We start from the raw sequence: 17,667 nt of genomic DNA, 5'->3' as shown, positions 1-17,667 counted from the left end.
TGCGTAGCACACGCTTCTTGATTAGACCGGGGTTCGAGCCCGTCACCACCAAATACGGAGGATGCGGAAAGGTCAGGGAATGACCACCGCATATTCCCGGAACAATATGGCCTTAGTTGCTAATGTTCCTAAAAAACCAAATAACTTAAAAATGTCATACATTTTATTTATTCATTCTCTTGTCATCAAGGTGATCTTTTTTGTTAAATATCCATCTTTCAAATATTATTCTTTCAGTAAAATATCTGATGTACTATTTTATCAATAACACTCGTTGGCATCAATTTCCTCCCTGAAATAATTTTGACAGATTCTCCTAGGAAATGTGCTTAAAAACTCAGATCAGATATGTGCTTAAAAAGTTTTCATCAAACTCAGTTTTCAAATATTGTAGATTACTGACCTCAAACCAAGACCTGTAGTTGGTTTAATCATCTTGTCCATCTGTTTTATCTATTTAATTTATTTATATATTTTTTTGAAAACATTCAGGAGATTTCTAGAACATTTGGGAGCTTTCTACGATATTCAAGAATGTTCCAGAATGTTCTAGAATATTGTTATTTACAGAAGAAATATTGGAATGTTTCTTGAAGGTTCTAGAACTTTTTGACAGAGTTCTCTAGAAACATTGCGAGCCTTCTAGAAACTTCTCTACCGGTATATATATGAGTGGGTTCTGCATCAAGCAAACATTTTATTTCAAAACGTGTATGCATTTCAGAGAGTACGTGGTGACCAAAAGCGAACAAGTGTTTTAGTAAATTAGTGTTTGTAAACAGGTGTTGTGTGCATAAGCGTAAATCGTGAACCGTGTTTAAATTAGAAATAAAAATCTAAAATTTCTTAATTGTTTTCATATGTACTCATACTTCAACCCTACATGAAATATGTCATGTTCTTGCCGAAATAAGCCTGATAGCTTTTTCTACATTTGCGGAGAAGTAATATTAAAATTACAGCCGAAGCCACTGTCACAATTAGTGAGAAAAGCTTATGAACTCTATTTTGAATGTAAGGTAGGAGATCAAGATAAAGTATGAGCTTCAAAGATTTCCTGTAGCTCATGTTCAATGTTTGTTTGTTTATTTGGTTTTTTAGGAGCATTAGCAACTAAGGCCATATTGCTCCGGGGTATGCGGTGGTCATTCCCTGACCTTTCCGCATCCTCCGTATTTGGTGGTGATGGGCTCAAACCCCTGTATAATCAAGAAGCATGTGCTACACACTGCTGCTCCTTCCCACCTGGCTACGGATGCGCCTCCATGTTCAATGACATTAACAGGCTGGCTTAAAGGTAGTCATAAATTGGCGCCTTTTGCTGCTCCAGTGATATGGCAGGAACCTTGAGACCACATAAGCAATTGTTATTTTGCATGAGCAATATTTCTGGGAAATCCAAGAATCAAGTAGGGTATCCCAACGTGCTTTCTACTGTAAAGCCAGTTAAAACTCATGATAATACAATGCCAGTGCAAAAGTCACCAGAAACTTATGGACTTGACTCTGATTCAGGATTGGAAAAGGAGTCTCCAGAAGATGCAGAACCTAGAACTAGTATAGATCCAGACTTTTCAACTCATGTAAAAGATAAAAATTTTACATAAAAAAGTTAACCGGCTGCTGCATAAGACTCAAAACATTTGAAATTACATTTACATAACTAGAACACTATTCCATTTTGAAAAGCTTAAACAAAACACATTATTACACTGTGAAATAAATCTTATATAAGAATTTCAAGTATTTATTGAAATAAAAAAGAGAATAATTCAGACATGATTCAAATGACAATAAAAAAGTTAATTACAGATAAATTCCACACAGGAATTTCTGTAATTTTTTATCTATAATATTTACAGATTTATTACAGATATTATTTATCTGTAATTTATCTTTGCATTAAACTGCAAAGCCAAAAGGCATAATTGAATGATTTGGACAGAGATTTGGATTAGTCTCCAAAGTCCTGGTGTTTAGTTTTCTGGGAAGAGTAATGAATGTGGATGTCAGCTAGTCCTGAGGGATGTTGCCCGTGTCGTAAATTCTTTTAAATAATTCAACAAGAATGTCAGTTGAGCAATTTGACTATTTCTGCTGTGATTTCATCAGGTCCTTTGGCTTTTCCCTTCTTCTTGGTTTAATCACCTTCTTCACCTCAGATCTTAGGATGGATGGCCTATCTCACATTCACTTTGGCAAAGAGGTCTTTTATGTATTTAGTCCACATGTTCAGTTTTTCTGATTCATCCATGATAATCTCACCTTTGTCATTTTGGATTGAAGTTGGTTGTTTCCTTCTATTAATTCCTGAAATTTCTTTAATCTTTTTGTGAAATATCATCATGCTTTTCTTGCAGTGCTTCTATTTCTCTGCATTTTTCTGTTATCCAACTCTCTTTAATCCCTTTAAATTTGTTCTTAATCAGTCTAATCACTTCCTTGTATCTTAGTGCATTGCAGTTCTTATATGTTCTGTGCATCTCCACGAGTATCAAAATTTCATCTGTCATCCAGTCCTTCTCCTTCAGACATTTTTCGTAACCTAGAACTGAGCTCGTTTCAGTCAGAAAATATTTAAAACTCTTCCAAAGATCTTCCACTCCCCTCTCCTCCTACCTGTGGATGCATTCTTTCATTAAGCCATGGCTCCATTAACTGATATGTTTCCAGATTTTTTAACTTCTCTAAATCAACTTTCTTTATTGGTTGCTTTCTCCTAATAGCCTTCAATCTCAGCATGATCTCTGTTATGACTGGATTGTGGTCGGAATCAATATCTACACTAGGTATGTCTTGGTTTGTTTGTTATTTGGTTTTTAGGAGTATTAGCAACTAAGGCCATATTGCTCCGGGGATATGCGGTGGTCATTCCCTGACCTTTCCGCATCCTCCGTATTTAGTGGTCACGGGCTCGAACCCCGGTCTAATCAAGAAGCGTGTGCTATGCACTGCTGCTCCTGCCCACCTGGCTACAGAGGCGCCTATGTCTTGGTGCTTTTAATACTGCTCTGGAAACATTGATTAATCATAATATAGCCAGTTTGGTTTCTGACCACATTTTGTGCTGTCTAGGGGTGATTTCCATGTATAGAGCCTTTGCTTGGGGAGCTAAAACCAGGTGTTAGCAATCATCAGGTTTTCCTCTTGGAAAAATTGTATCAGCCGATCCCTTCTTTCTTTTCTCCAAGACGAAATTCTCCTACAGTTTCACCAGATCTGCCTTTTCCAACCTTAGCATTCAGATCTCCCATAACAATATTTATGTGCCTGAATTAGGCCATCTAATTTTGCACAGTCCTCATTGTGTTTTCATCCCCTGTATCACATTTTTAAGTTTTCCCATGGCAAACAGCATTCTGATGCACCATGTTCCAATTCGCAAAAGATTCACCATTTTGAGCCCAGGGATTCTTAGCACCCCTGTCCCATTAAAGGGACACCAGGAACTAGGGCTGGTTGTTGTTTTCTTGCCATGGTGATTGTTCTAGAAATATAATAATGCAGCAGTGTCCCTGCTGGCTTTCTGCATTGCAGTGCTGTAATGACAAAATCTATCTCTAAGTTGACAGAACATGACTGTTCAGATAGCTTCTGCCCCACTCATTGCTTGTATTGTAGGAGCCGCTGCCCTTGTCCAGAGGTGTTATTTAGAGCACCTTCTCCTAGGTATGTTGCCTTACTCGGCTAAAGAGCCACACTTACCCTGGTTTGAATCAGAGTTTTCTTTTGTATCCGGCTTGGGTGACCCTACTAGTAGCTACAGTATGGCTCTCGAGGTTGTCAGAGCCCCATCACCGTGACAAGGTGAAGATACCATCAAGGGGTAGTCAGGTGTATTTTTTTTTTTAATAGTTTTAAGTTATAGTAATTAGAGTATAGTAACCCTTACCTGCACCTCATTTGATCTCAGTAGTAGAAAATTGAATGACTTTACATTCATTTACCTAATGATAATAAATGAGGGGGAGCAAAGTATGTTTTTTTTTTTTTTTTTTTGTGAAGCCTTAAATAATCTGTTGCTTTTTCTGTCTTAAAAGAATACTTATTCTGTGTCTTTTTATCCTTCTTCGTTAAATTAATCAGTTCTCCATCACTTTGGTAATGATACAAGGAAGAAGCAAGCTTATAATAGCGTCAACCTTAAAAAAAAAAAAAAAACTTCACATATCACCTGTCCATCTCCTCTAATAATTTATCCAGTTTGTCTTGAATTTATTCCTATTCAAATCCACAACACCAGATGGAAGTTTGTTCCGACAGTGAACTACCTTGCTGGCCGAAAGCAAATTTCTACGCATTTATCCAGCAATTATTCTTCCTCAGTTTAGGTTTATGCCCACATTCCTTGTTGTGTGTTGTCTGAACAAGGATAAGGATGCCATTTAATATAATCAATCTATTCGTAGCTTAAACATCTCAATTAGATCCCCTTGCAAGTGTCTATTTTCCAGGTACTACTACAGTTTGTAGAGCTGAAGTCTTTTTTAGTAAGAATACCCTTTTGTCCCCCCTTCACTAATCTCATTGCTCTTTCTGCACCTGTTCCAGCAAATCCATATCTTTGTATGCAGTGCTCAATACGTGACCTAACAATTGCCTTATACAATGGAATAATCACTTCCTTATTCTTACCAGCAAATACCTGTATATCATTGACAAAACCCCATGAGCTCTCTTGGCAGCCTGTCGTATTGCTCAGAGAACTTCGTATCTGATTGTACAATTTTCTCCAGGTCTTTTTCATTTTCCACTACCTGAGTGTAGTATATCTCTTAGTTAATCTGGGATTACTGTTACTCGTATGCAGTACCTTGCCTTTTTTTTTTTTTTTTTTTTTTTTTCAATGTTAAACTTCAATTTCTATTTCTCAGCCCATCTGCCTATTTTTTCTAGATCTTGTTGCAGTAACAGATTGATCTTTCTATCTATCCTGCAAACTTTTGTTTCATCTGCAAACTAGACATTAAGCCTGATAGTCTTTCATTATTATCTTTAATAAATATGGATAACAGCACTGGGCCAAGCACTGAACCCTGGGGAACTCAACTGATAGCAGTAGTCCAAGAAGAACAGTGCCCACTGATAACCACAGCCTTCTCCCTTTCAATCACCCCTTTATTTATAGCTAGCAGTTACTTGTCCCTATTTTTTTATTTATGAAAACCCCAAACACGAAAGGTATCAAAACCTATAGTACTTAGTACCGTGCATGGGTTGGAGGAGAAGTAGAGGGTAGGGGGATGCCGGAAACTTTGCTCTAGAGACTAAACATGGGTTTCACCACTTCAAGCCTCCAATAAGCATAATGTGACACTGCTCCAAATTGTACAACAGTCTTTTATGTGGATCAATATCAAAAGCTTTTCTGAAATTATATGATGTCACAATTCTTTTTTGTGTCTAGTCCTTTGTTACAGCATCATAGTATCCAATCAGATTCCATGTTGTGACTGCAGTTATACTGCGATCACATAATGGATAAGTATCAAAAGTACTATAATTTTTAGTAGTTATAACTTTAGTAAGCCTAAAGCTAATAAGCTCTAAACTACTTTTTTCTTTTCTTTTTTTTTTTTAATCATTAGCAGCAATGTAGTTCAAAAGCCCGCTTTTAGCTAATGCTAATAGATCATGCCACTTAATTATCTTTATGAGAAAAAATCATGGCAGCATCTCCATCCAGGCCTAATGATGAAGAGTTACTCAGGTTATCACCACATGAATTAGTAAGACGATTAAGGCGGACTGAAGCAGAGAACCTTAAACTTATGATGGATCATGGAGCCTTAATGAAAGAAGTAAATAGGAGAATGCAAGTAAGTTATTTGAGTTTTTGATATCAAATTGATATATCACCCACTTTCTTAATTTCATATTACTTTTTCAAGCAATAAAATTTATTGCAATAAGTATATTTACCATCTATATTTCTATTTCTATATATCTATTTTTTTATTTCTATATTTCTATATTTTTTATTTCTATATTTCTATATATCTATTTTTCTATTTCTATATTTACCATCCTTGCACAAAAGCATACCTGGCAAATTTACCAGTTTGGCTGGAATATGTGCACAGTAAGAGGGTACAGATCTAACAAGGCTAAAATACACTTAAATAGAAGAGGTGCAAGATTTACTATTGTTGCTGTCAAGGTAGTATTGTGGATTAGAAAACTTTGTTTTGGGGGGATACATAAATTAATATTTTAATGGCAGCCATGAACAGGGATGAAATGAATATTCTATTGGAATATGTAGCAGTCAGAAAAGCAAAGAGTGGCAGATTAAAGACCTTCTGGGGTTCCCTCATGGTACCAGAAAATATATGGGCTGTGTATTAGGGTTATTAAAAGCACAAACAAGCACACATACACCTGCATCATATACTAATGCAAGAAGAATAGTAAATAAATTTAGTGAATTCAGAGTATCAGTTAAGTCAGTGGTTCTCAACCTTCTTGGCCAACACAATTCCAGGCCATCACAGTTGAGAACACAATTCCAGGGGGTACCTGAGGGCCCTGGAATTTTGGCAGGGTCCTTAGGTCCTCCCCCCCCCACGATTATTGCAGGTATAGAATGCTAAGAAAGGGGCATTTTTCGGTTTTTTTTGCATGCATGTACTGTATTATAGTGGAACTAAATAAAATAACTGCTACTCTTAAAATTTTAAACTAAAAAAAAATAATGTAAGTATTATTAAGACTTGAAATATAACTTACTCAGTGAAAATAACTTACTCAGTGAATCTAATGAGAGACGTGCTGCAACAAATTTTATTGTCAGCAGTTTTGCTGAAATTAGGTGTCAAAGTTGGTAATAGATAGTGAATGTCTGCTGAAACGTCATCTGTTTCTCTTTTTTGAATTTGTGTCACAATATTTGGCAAACTCACATTCACATAAATAAGTCGTCGCAAATGGTAAAAGCTTACGAACTGCTTTTTCTGTTATATTAGAGAAAGAGTCCAACAAACTAGCCCAGAACAAAGAACAAAGGAACACTAAAAAACTTTTCTTGAAATGACATCACATGAGATATCAATCAGTTCTTCTTTTGTGGATAGGACACAGAAGTTTGTGTTTCAAGAAAGGGTTAGCTATCTACCTGTAATTTTCAATGTCTTTATAGAAAAATATTCCTCAAAAGAGATCGACAGTTGTGTGAGATAATCAATTAATGATTTCTATAAGTCTGACTCTGTGGGGATATTTTTTCAGCAAGACATTGTAAAAGTATCGAAGGTATCATATTGTCCTACTTCAGCTCTCTTTTTTCCAAAGAATAAAATTATCTTTAAATGCAGACTTTATCATTAGCCATGAAAAGTATCATGTTTTTACCTTGAAGTGATAGATTCAGTGTGTTCAGTTTGTCAAATATATTGGCAAGGTATGAACCTCTTGCAAATTTTAATCACTAGACAAAGTCAATGAATCTCTGCAGTTTGTTTCAAGTTGTTTTTCTTGCGGCTTTGGCTTTATTATCAGTAAGAAATATCACAATTTCAGAGCATAGTTCAGAGAATCGCATCAGGACTTTACCTCGAATCAGCCAACAGGTTTCTGGTTAAAAAGTAAGCTGCTGTTAGTCGCTGCCCATTTCATTGCAAATCTGCTAGAAAAGCCACTTGTATTTAAGCCACTAGATTTCACATAATTGACAATTTTTATTAGTGTCTTAAAAATATCTTTCAGTTTTGCAGCAATGTTTTTCACAGCTAAATTTTTCCTGTGGAGTACACAGTGACTACTTGGACAAGAAGGGTGGTGTGTTTATTGCCTTGATTCTCTTAACACCTGAATTGGCACCATCAGTACAGACACCAGTACACTTCTTCCAAGTGGGCAGGAGTAGCAGTGCATAGCATACGCTTCTTGATTGGGGTTCGAGCCCGTGACCACCAAATACGGAGGATGCGGAAAGGTCAGGTAATGACCACCGCATATCCCCGGAGCAATATGGCCTTAGTTGCTAATGCTCCTTAAAAAAAACAAAACAACAAAAAATAATAATAATAAAAAAAAAAAAATAACTTCTTCCAGTTCAGTTCAAGAGCACAAAAAGTTGTCAATTTTTTTCAAAAATATCAGATTCTGTTGTAATGGTTTTCAAATCATCAAAGAGAAGAATATCTTTGCACAGCTTACCATTATACAGGTATTGAAAAAATATTAACAGTGCAGTTAGGCTACCGACATCAGTGTTCTCATTGAGTTGCAAGGTAAAATAAGGCGACAACTTAAGTCTACAAATGAGTTCATTGAGAAGATTGGCTGAGCAAAGTAAAATCTTCTTTTTACAGTGTCATTATAGAGTGGCATCTGTTTTATTTTTGCTGATTCATTGGGAGTGATATTTTTTCAAAAATATTAGATTCTGTTGTAATGGTTTTCAAATCATCACAGATAAGAATATCTTTGCACAGCTTACCATTATACAGGTATTGAAAAAATATTAACAGTGCAGTTAGGCTACTGACATCAGTGTTCTCATTGAGTTGCAAGTAAAATAAGGCGACAACTTAAGTTTACAAATGAGTTCATTGAGAAGATTGGCTGAGCAAAGTCAAATCTTTTTTTTTTAAACAGATGCCACTCTATAATGACAGTGTCATTATAGAGTGGCATCTGTTTTATTTTTGCTGATTCACTGTGAGTGAATATTGTCTTGCACTGGTCAATAGTGTGTGGCATTATCAAATTTTCACCAATACTGTGGCCTCCTTGACAAGCAAATAATTACATAAAAAATACTTAAGTTTTCTGAGCAATTCAGACAGCCTGCAAGAGCAGGTCATGGAGGTTTTGTCAATGATATACAGGAATTTTGCTAGCAAGGAAAAGGAGGTGATTATCCCTTTGTATAAGGCAATGGTCAGGCCACGCCTTGAATACTGCATACTGGTCTGGAGGCCTCATTTTAGGAAGGATATAGATTTGCTTGAGCATGTATAGACAAGAGCAACAAAATTTGTGAGGGGAATGAAGGGATCCTCTTACCAAGAAAGGCTTAAGTTCTGCAAATTGCAGTGGTTGGAGACTAGGCACTTGCGAGGCGATTTGATTAAGGCCTTGAAATGGGTTGAGCACACTGAATTCTGATGGGATTACTCCACTTGCTCAGATTATGAACCTAAGGGGGCATAAATTCAAATTAAGGAAAGGTAGAATAGATGTGTGGAAATTTGCCTTTAGCCAGCAAGAACAAACTTCCATCTGTCATTGTGGAAGTTGATTGCTTAAATAAATTCAAGGTGGAACTGGACGAACTTTTAGAGTTTATGGTTGTGTGAATTTTTTTTGGCAATGCTATATAAGCTCATATGCTTGCTTTCTTGCATCACGTGCCTCTATTACTATTAAAATGTCTCATCAACAGAGAGGATTTCATACAGTTATTTTTGAGTTTCTGTTCACTTATTAAACACAGAGGGATTTGAATCTTCTCATCACCACAATAATAGAAGCATTATTTCAATTATTCATTTGGATGATCTCATCTTTCTTTGGTTCTTATCTGGAGCTGATTTGCTTGTAGACAGACTTGATGAATTGTCATGATTACACTCACCACTTGATCTATCATATTGAGGTGTTGCATTTTTTCTCAGGATTTTCTGTTTTCTCCAAGAATCTAACTTTCTCTTTGTTCCTCTTACTAAAAATTTATCTGTGATTGGAAGGTGTGAAATAAAAATTAAAAATAGTTATGCAGAAAACCCACCACATTGCTCCCACACAAACTCACAACACAAAGCGTTTCTGGAACTTGTATCTACTGTACATCCGTATTTCTATGGGGAAAATCCTTATTTCTAAGAGGGGAAATAAGAGTATAGTCGCTTCAATATATTCAGTATTCAGTTGCCTAGTAATGTGGTGGGTGGGTAAAAAAAAAATGGTAACCTCTGGAGGGGAATATGGCTACCAATCGTCAAGTGCGGTACATTAGTTACAAAGTAAATGAGCTGATAAGTGATTTATGGAGGAATCACGTGACTTGACTTTGGCAATATGATAGGCCAGACAGTTTGATTTTGATTTAGTTTTCTCAAAAACATGATAAATTCTAGGGCATCAGAAATAAATATCTGGTAAAATCAGTAAAAATTTGCAAATACAGTAGACTCTAAATAATGGTACCCCAAATAACAGCACATTGAGATTGGATGTATACATACAGCACAGATGTTTTGCAGTGCCGAAAAAAGAAAATGGCAAGTCACGTGATTACTGTATTTGTTTACGTTTGCCATTTTCAAAGTGAATTCTGTACTGTTATCACGGATTATACTGCTGTTTTACATTTATTTTAAATCAAAAACCCCTCACTAAAGTTAATAAACCTCATGCAGAGAAGAAACGAAGAACAACATTAAAGCTTAGTGACAAACACAATACAATCCAAACTATTACATTAGGACCACCCGGAAAGTTAATTCATATACCCATGTTTATTGTTTCTGTAAATTGCATGTGTTCTCTGCTCGATTTGTCTGTTTTTTCTGAATGAAAAAAAAACCTTGCTATCTATGCCCAACACTAACTCAGCCATGGAGTGAAAAAGCATATAAAAGTTCATCACATCATTGACAGGATTCGAACCTGGGCCTTTTCCACCTAGTGTGGGGAGGATGGTGACGATACCATTGTGCTACCCATGCAGACTAAGCTTGATATAATAAAGAAAATAGAATGAGTGTATTAATGGCAGAATATAACATTGGATTGTCAACATATTTATGTTTTTTTTATGTGCAGTTAATAAAATTGCTTTCTTAATCTTTCTATTTCTTATTTGGCCTCATTATTTCTGCATAAAACACAATAAAAAGAATAAAACTTTCTAGATAATGGAAAAATCAAAATAACGGCACCTTGAATCCCTGAAGGTGTCGTTATTTCGAAAGTTTACTGTAGTTGATAAATATTTTTCTAAAAAACTAAGCACTTGAAAATCTGCCATTTTGGGTGTAACACCCATGATACCTCTTGGTACCCTTAGGGGTACTTGTACCTTTGGTTGAGAACCATGGGGTTCAGTCATCAAATGTGGACTTTATAGGGATATCAGAAAAATGGAGTAATGCTGATATAGGAATATCAGAATTTGAATATGGTGGATAGAACATGTACAGAAGGGGATTTATGCTGTTCATTATAAAGCACAGAGATTCTGAAACAATGCGCCCAATTGGCATGGGTTGTCACAGTAATGTTGAGAGCATAAGTAAGCTATAGCTGAATGACTTATGAGTATAATGAACAATTATACAGAAAAAATAGACACACAAATAGAGTTGGCAAGTAAATCAGAATATCTTATAGGGAATTTTAACTTTCAAAATATTGAGCAGAACTTGAGGGGTGGATTACTTTCTCAGTAATAGAACATTTCTAGAAATACTGATGTTTTCTACATATCAACATGTTAGAGAGTCATACTAGGCAACTGAATACTGAATATATTGAAGCGACTATACTCTTATTTCCCCTCTTAGAAATAAGGATTTTCCCCATAGAAATACGGATGTACAGTAGATACAAGTTCCAGAAACACTTTGTGTTGTGAGTTTGTGTGGGAGCAATGTGGTGGGTTTTCTGCATAACTATTTTTAATTTTTATTTCACACCTTCCAATCACAGATAAATTTTTAGTAAGAGGAACAAAGAGAAAGTTAGATTCTTGGAGAAAACAGGAAATCTCTTTGCATTAAGAATCTTCAGGTAAAAGAACCACTAGGTGGCAGGGATCATAGTTTGTTGATACATTGATTTGAAATATAATCAAAAATCAACAATTCCATAAATCACTTATCAGCTCATTTACTTTGTAACTAACGTACCGCACTTGACGATTGGTAGCCATATTCCCCTCCAGAGGTTACCATTTGTAATTAGTGTTCTACTGAAATACTCTTCACTGAGTCCTGTTGTTTACCAAAATTACTAGGCAACTGAATACTGAATATATTGAAGCGACTATACTCTTATTTCCCCTCTTAGAAATAAGGATTTTCCCCATAGAAATACGGATGTACAGTAGATACAAGTTCCAGAAACACTTTGTGTTGTGAGTTTGTGTGGGAGCAATGTGGTGGGTTTTCTGCATAACTATTTTTAATTTTTATTTCACACCTTCCAATCACAGATAAATTTTTAGTAAGAGGAACAAAGAGAAAGTTAGATTCTTGGAGAAAACAGAAAATCTCTTTGCATTAAGAATCTTCAGGTAAAAGAACCACTAGGTGGCAGGGATCATAGTTTGTTGATACATTGATTTGAAATATAATCAAAATAAGGGAAAGGAATTTTGATTTTGCAAAGGTGATTACAATAGTCTCAGACAGTTTTTAAATTCTTTCAATGGGACTAGCTGATTATGTTACTAACAAAAAATTCTAAATAAGAAGAGCATTCACGGAAGTAATCATAGAAGCTACTCTGCTTTAAACCAAGAAAGAAATATTGTTCAGGATTTATACATTGTGTGTACACTAATGCTAGGAGCATAGTAAATAAATTTGATTTATTTGAAGTTGAAGTACTGATTGAATCATGAAATGTAGACATTGTAAGGATGCAAAGATATGGTGTTACTTAGGCATAAGGATATGGAATTGGAATATGAGGAGTACACTGTGTACAGAAAAGACAGAGACAGGAGGGAGAGGAGAGGTTATGCTCTTAGTTAAGAAGCATATTAAATCTAAATCAGTGCATCCAGTTGACATGGGTGATCAGTGCAATGTTGATCCCATTTGCTGTGACATAAGCACTGGGAAAATGAAAATGAGAGTAGGTGTGGATTATAGGCCTTTTGACTGTGATGAGTATAACAAACAACTGTGCGACAAAATAGAGTGGGCCAATAAATCAGAATGCCTTAGACCAGCAGTTCCCAAACTACTGAGATTTACAGACCCCTTCAAAAATCAAAACAAGTTTGCAGATTCCTTCAAAAATCAAAACATGTTTATGGAACCCTGCATATATATATATATATATATATACACCCGGTATATATATGCATAGTTTGTGTATATGTGAGCGAGCACTGGGTTTTCTGAAAAGAAAATTCAAAGTTTTATGTGTTAAACAACTCAACTTTATTTTTATTTTTATACGGATATATAATAATAACTTTTATCATCAGTTTGTTATACATAGAATGAATAACTTGAAATATGTATAAAATTATATATTAATTGTATCGAAAATAAGTAATGTTCTATAACGAAATTCATTGTGATTCTATTGGTATATGTTTTAAGAAAATAAACACATTACTTCTGAACATTTTACAGACCCCAGTTTGGGAACACTGCCTTAGACTTACCTCATGCTGCATAGAAGTTTACTGACATATAGGTTAGTGCAACTGCATCATTTTTGTACAGAAAACTACCAAAGTAGTATCATGTAAAGTAGTATCAAGTAAAGTAGTAGATACCTTCACAATGAGTTGCCATGATATTGCACTACCTCGAATAAGTAATGCTTCACCATAGGAGAAGCCTATTGTTACTCATTCTTGGCAGATACCACCACCACCACCACCACCCAGACGGCACCGTTTCAAGGCTATTTGGCCTCTCTTCTGTGGGTGGGCAGGTATTCTGGTATTGCAATGATGACAACCCAGTTATGAAGTATAACCCCACAATATGAGAGATGCCTAATGGTGTGCAAATAGATTAAACTAAAGCATTTTAGGGCTAAGGCCTCGTGCTGCTTAGAAGTTTACTGACATACAGGTTAGTGCAACTGCATAATTTTTGTACACAGCAAACTACTACTAAAGTAGCTAAATTGACATCATTTTACTATATCTCGTATTGTGAATGAAGTGAATTTGAATTGGGAATAAACAAACTTAATTTTCAAAGATGTTCAGCTACCTCTATCTTTATAACATTGCAGTGATGATGTGTGTGCATTAACCATGCATAAATGAACTCCATACTCTTAGGCATTTAGCCAAGAAATATCATTTAGATGGTAACTCAGTTTTTAAATGTATGGACTATAGACACATAGCAAAATTTTGTAAAAATGAAACTTATTGTGGATGTTGTTTGGGGTGGCCACTCCTTTGGGGACTTCAACTGTCTGCTGATGAACCACCTAGATGCATAAACTGCTGAAGATGCAAGCTCTTGAGGAGAGCTTGCATCTCCAGTGCCCCAAATATGAAAGGGTGCCCCAATATAAAAGGGGTTATAGCACGATAAACTGAAGAACTGACAAGGGATAGTCAAAGAAATGCTTTTGAATATTCTATATTTCAGATTAATGGTCAGAGGGAGTAAAAAAAAAAATGATTTGAGATAGTCTATGAATCTCTCAGTTCAAATTAAATTAAAACGATCATCAGCTGACAGTGCTATTTGTTGTGTCATGACATTGCACACCGAATATCATGTTTGATATATGTCTTGAGTTTATTCATATACTTTAAGGGGGCCTTTGTTCTATGATGGTGAAAATTTATATCAAATTCTGAGAAATTTAGCTCTAGGAATTTATTTATATCAAGTTCTGAGAGATTCCTTTGGGAATTGAAGTGTGATAGCAAGATATAAATTTGCTGGGAAGATGTACAATGTGGATTGTGGTTGATCTCAGGGGTTGATCCTAAGTCTTGCAATTCAGTGTCCTAAATGAAGATGTTGCAGCTCTGGCAAACGCTAAGTTTTTATTTATATTTAGCTGTTTTATTGACTTAATTGTTATATTAAATTATTTTCTATAAGTAGCATTATAGGCCTAGTCAAGCTCCTTGGTTTATTTTGATTTATATAGTGATTTTGAAAGTTAATACTTAGTGTCCTTAGTTTTTATACTTAGATTTTACCATTTATAACTTTCCGCCATTGTTATACGATACGGAATAGCGTAAAGTATATCCCGAACTTGATAGTGTAAGGTTTAACATAAAACTAGATAGCGAAATACGTAGCATTTCTTTATCTTCATTTCTTTCTTCATTGTATTTGAAATCTGTTAGCTTAGTATAGTATTATCAATTAATCAGTAATATTTATTAATTTTATTAAATTTCATTGTTAATTAAATTGTACTTAAATGGAATCATGACCCAGATTAGAGCAGCAAAGCAACGTGCACAGATTAGCAGGAGTACTGTGGCTTGGGAAAGAACCAAAGGTGGTCACTCCTTTTGTGCAAAAATGTAAAATGTTTGATGACCTTTCTAGAACAGGACATGATCTAGCCAAGGAGGATGTCTTTGTGTATGCTAGGTGCAGAGACTGTGAAGAAATTAGGCACCAACTCATCATTATGATGGGCATCTATGAGAGTTTGAGGTGTAGGGTCGATGCACTCGAAGAAATTAATGAGGGACCTATCAAGCTCTTAGCTGCCCAACTCAACACCAGACTAGCTCCTGTGCATCAGATAACACAGTGGAAATCTCCAAGGCAGAATGCGCTGGTCTCACAGAAGCTAGTTATTGTCAGTGACTGTATTGTCAGAGATATGGGAATATATTATGCAAAAAGGATAGGTGGAACGGGACCAGGGTATGTCTGCCAGGGGCAAAATTTGATGATGTTGTAGGGCAGATATCTGTTAAGGGCACAAAAGGTGATATTGTTGTACACGTTAGCACTAATGACCTTAAGAGTAAGAGATCTATGGATTTACTTAAGTATAGGTCAGTGTGAAAAAAAGTCGAACTAGGTTTAAATTTGAAAGTGTCTGCAATTCTTCACAGAAACGATAGGAGAGAGTATATATGATGAGAGCCTTGTCAATCAATTCAGCCCTGTAGAGATTGTGCAAGGCTCATGGGGTAGAATTTTTTTCAGTGTGGTCTGTGCTTGTTAACAGGAGAGACTGCTTCTACAGGGATGGGATACACTTAAATAGAAAGAGTGCAAGAATATTTGCTGATGCTATTGAGGCGGAAAACTGTTAGCTTGGGGGGATTCGCAGACTAAAAGATTAACAGTAGTCACAGGCAGAGGCGAAAGTGATTCTTGCAATGCTTCTATTGTAATGAGCAGCAGCCTAGAGAGCAAGTTGCTGGAAATTTCAAGAGCTGCTGGGAGTCATCATGGAACAAGTAAATACTGGGCTGTGTTAGGGTAACTAAGAATAAGAACAGGTGCATGTACACCAATGCTAGAAGTATAGCAATTAAATTTGATGAATGTGAAGTGCTGATCAAGACATCAGAGGCAGATGTCTTGATCAGCACTTCAAGACATCAGAGGCAGATATTGTTGGGATATCAAAGACATGGTGTCACATGGATATAAGCATTGCAGAATTAGAATTTGGGGAGTACAATGTGTACAGAAAGGATAGACAGGGTAGGAAGGGAAGAGGGATTATGCTGTTCGTTAAGAAACACATTAAATCTAAGGAAGTGCATCCATTGAAATGGGTTTACAGTGCAATGTTGAGTCAGTTTGGTGTGACATAAACACAGGGAAAAGGAAAATGAGGGTAGGAGTGTGTTATAGGCCCAATGACTCTGATGAGTACAATGAACAATTGTGCAGAGAAATAGTGGGCCAGTAAATCAGAATATCTTGTAATGGGGGATTTTAACTTTCCAGATATTGACTGGAACTTGTGGGTTGGTCATTCGCATGCTAGCAAGGCTTTTGTGGATTGTTTTCTACACCAATATTTTTGAGGGGCAACCAGAGGAGTAATACTCTTGATATGATTATCAGCAGTGATTATTCATGCAATAAGAATTTGCAGATAAAGGAACCGCTAGGTGTCACTGTCACTAGGTGACAGTGATCACAGTGTACTGATGTGGGATTTACTTAAAGATGTAACTACCATCAAGGGTAAAGGGAAGAGTTTTTGTTTTAGTAAAGGTGACTACATTGATCTTGGACAGTTTTTAAATTCTGTATGGTGGGATCAACTGTGATGATGTTAAAAACAGTGAATTCTAAATGGAAAACTTTCAAGAAATTTATCTTGGAAGCTACTAGGCTTTTCATACCAACTAAGAAATAGTGTTCAAGATTTTTTTTCCTAAATGGATGTCAGATGAAGTAATGAGGCTTGTGGCACAGAAGAAAAATGCGTGGGATGCATATAAATTATCCGGTAACACAGAAGTCTAAAGTACTGCATATGGGTAGCAGTAACCCAAGAGAAACTCACCAACTGTGTGATACTATACTCAGGGAAGTGGAAAGTGAAAAAGACCTGGGGATAATTGTGCAGTCAAATATGAATATTGCTGAGCAGTGCAGACGGGCCACCAGGGCAGGTCACTGAGTCTTGCCAATGATATACAGTAATACCCCGAAGTTACGCGATAGGTGAGTCCGACGAAAATCGCTTAAGTCGGGGTACAACTTTGCATATAAATACATATAAATTTTGTTTAATTGGGACCAAGGACTAAAAACACACTAGTTTAGAAGAAAAATATTTAATAAAATTGCAGTTCTTTATACATATTAATTCAAAATATGTATTAAAAAAATAAATGAGTTACACAAAAATGTTATTTTGATGTTGATGGCTTCATAAAATCTAACATATTCATCTGACGACACAGTGCCTTCTTTTTTTCACACCAGAATTTCTTCGTAGCAAGCTGATAATTTTTTTATTCCTTGCTTTGTAGCTATAACACGTTCTTCATTGGAGTCTGTT

The 17,667-nt window shown here is 35.8% G+C and overlaps 1 protein-coding gene across 1 annotated transcript in view; it reads left to right on the top strand.

The window, feature by feature from the left end:
* Ccdc85 (coiled-coil domain-containing protein 85) overlaps window positions 1-17,667 on the top strand; it is a 308,764-nt gene that overhangs the window by 34,977 nt on the left and 256,120 nt on the right. The window contains exon 3 of the mRNA XM_090376314.1: window positions 5,589-5,819. Within this exon, the coding sequence (XP_090232440.1) occupies window positions 5,667-5,819 (153 nt within the window). The 5' untranslated portion in view covers window positions 5,589-5,666. The remainder of the gene's footprint in view (window positions 1-5,588; window positions 5,820-17,667) is intronic.

Source organism: Mastigoproctus giganteus, chromosome 6 (genome assembly GCF_048544385.1).
Source record: "Mastigoproctus giganteus isolate SK-2022 chromosome 6, ASM4854438v1, whole genome shotgun sequence".
Taxonomy (NCBI): domain Eukaryota; kingdom Metazoa; phylum Arthropoda; class Arachnida; order Uropygi; family Thelyphonidae; genus Mastigoproctus; species Mastigoproctus giganteus.
Note: the sequence above shows the minus strand (reverse complement) of the source record. Positions and strands in the feature narration are given on the sequence as shown.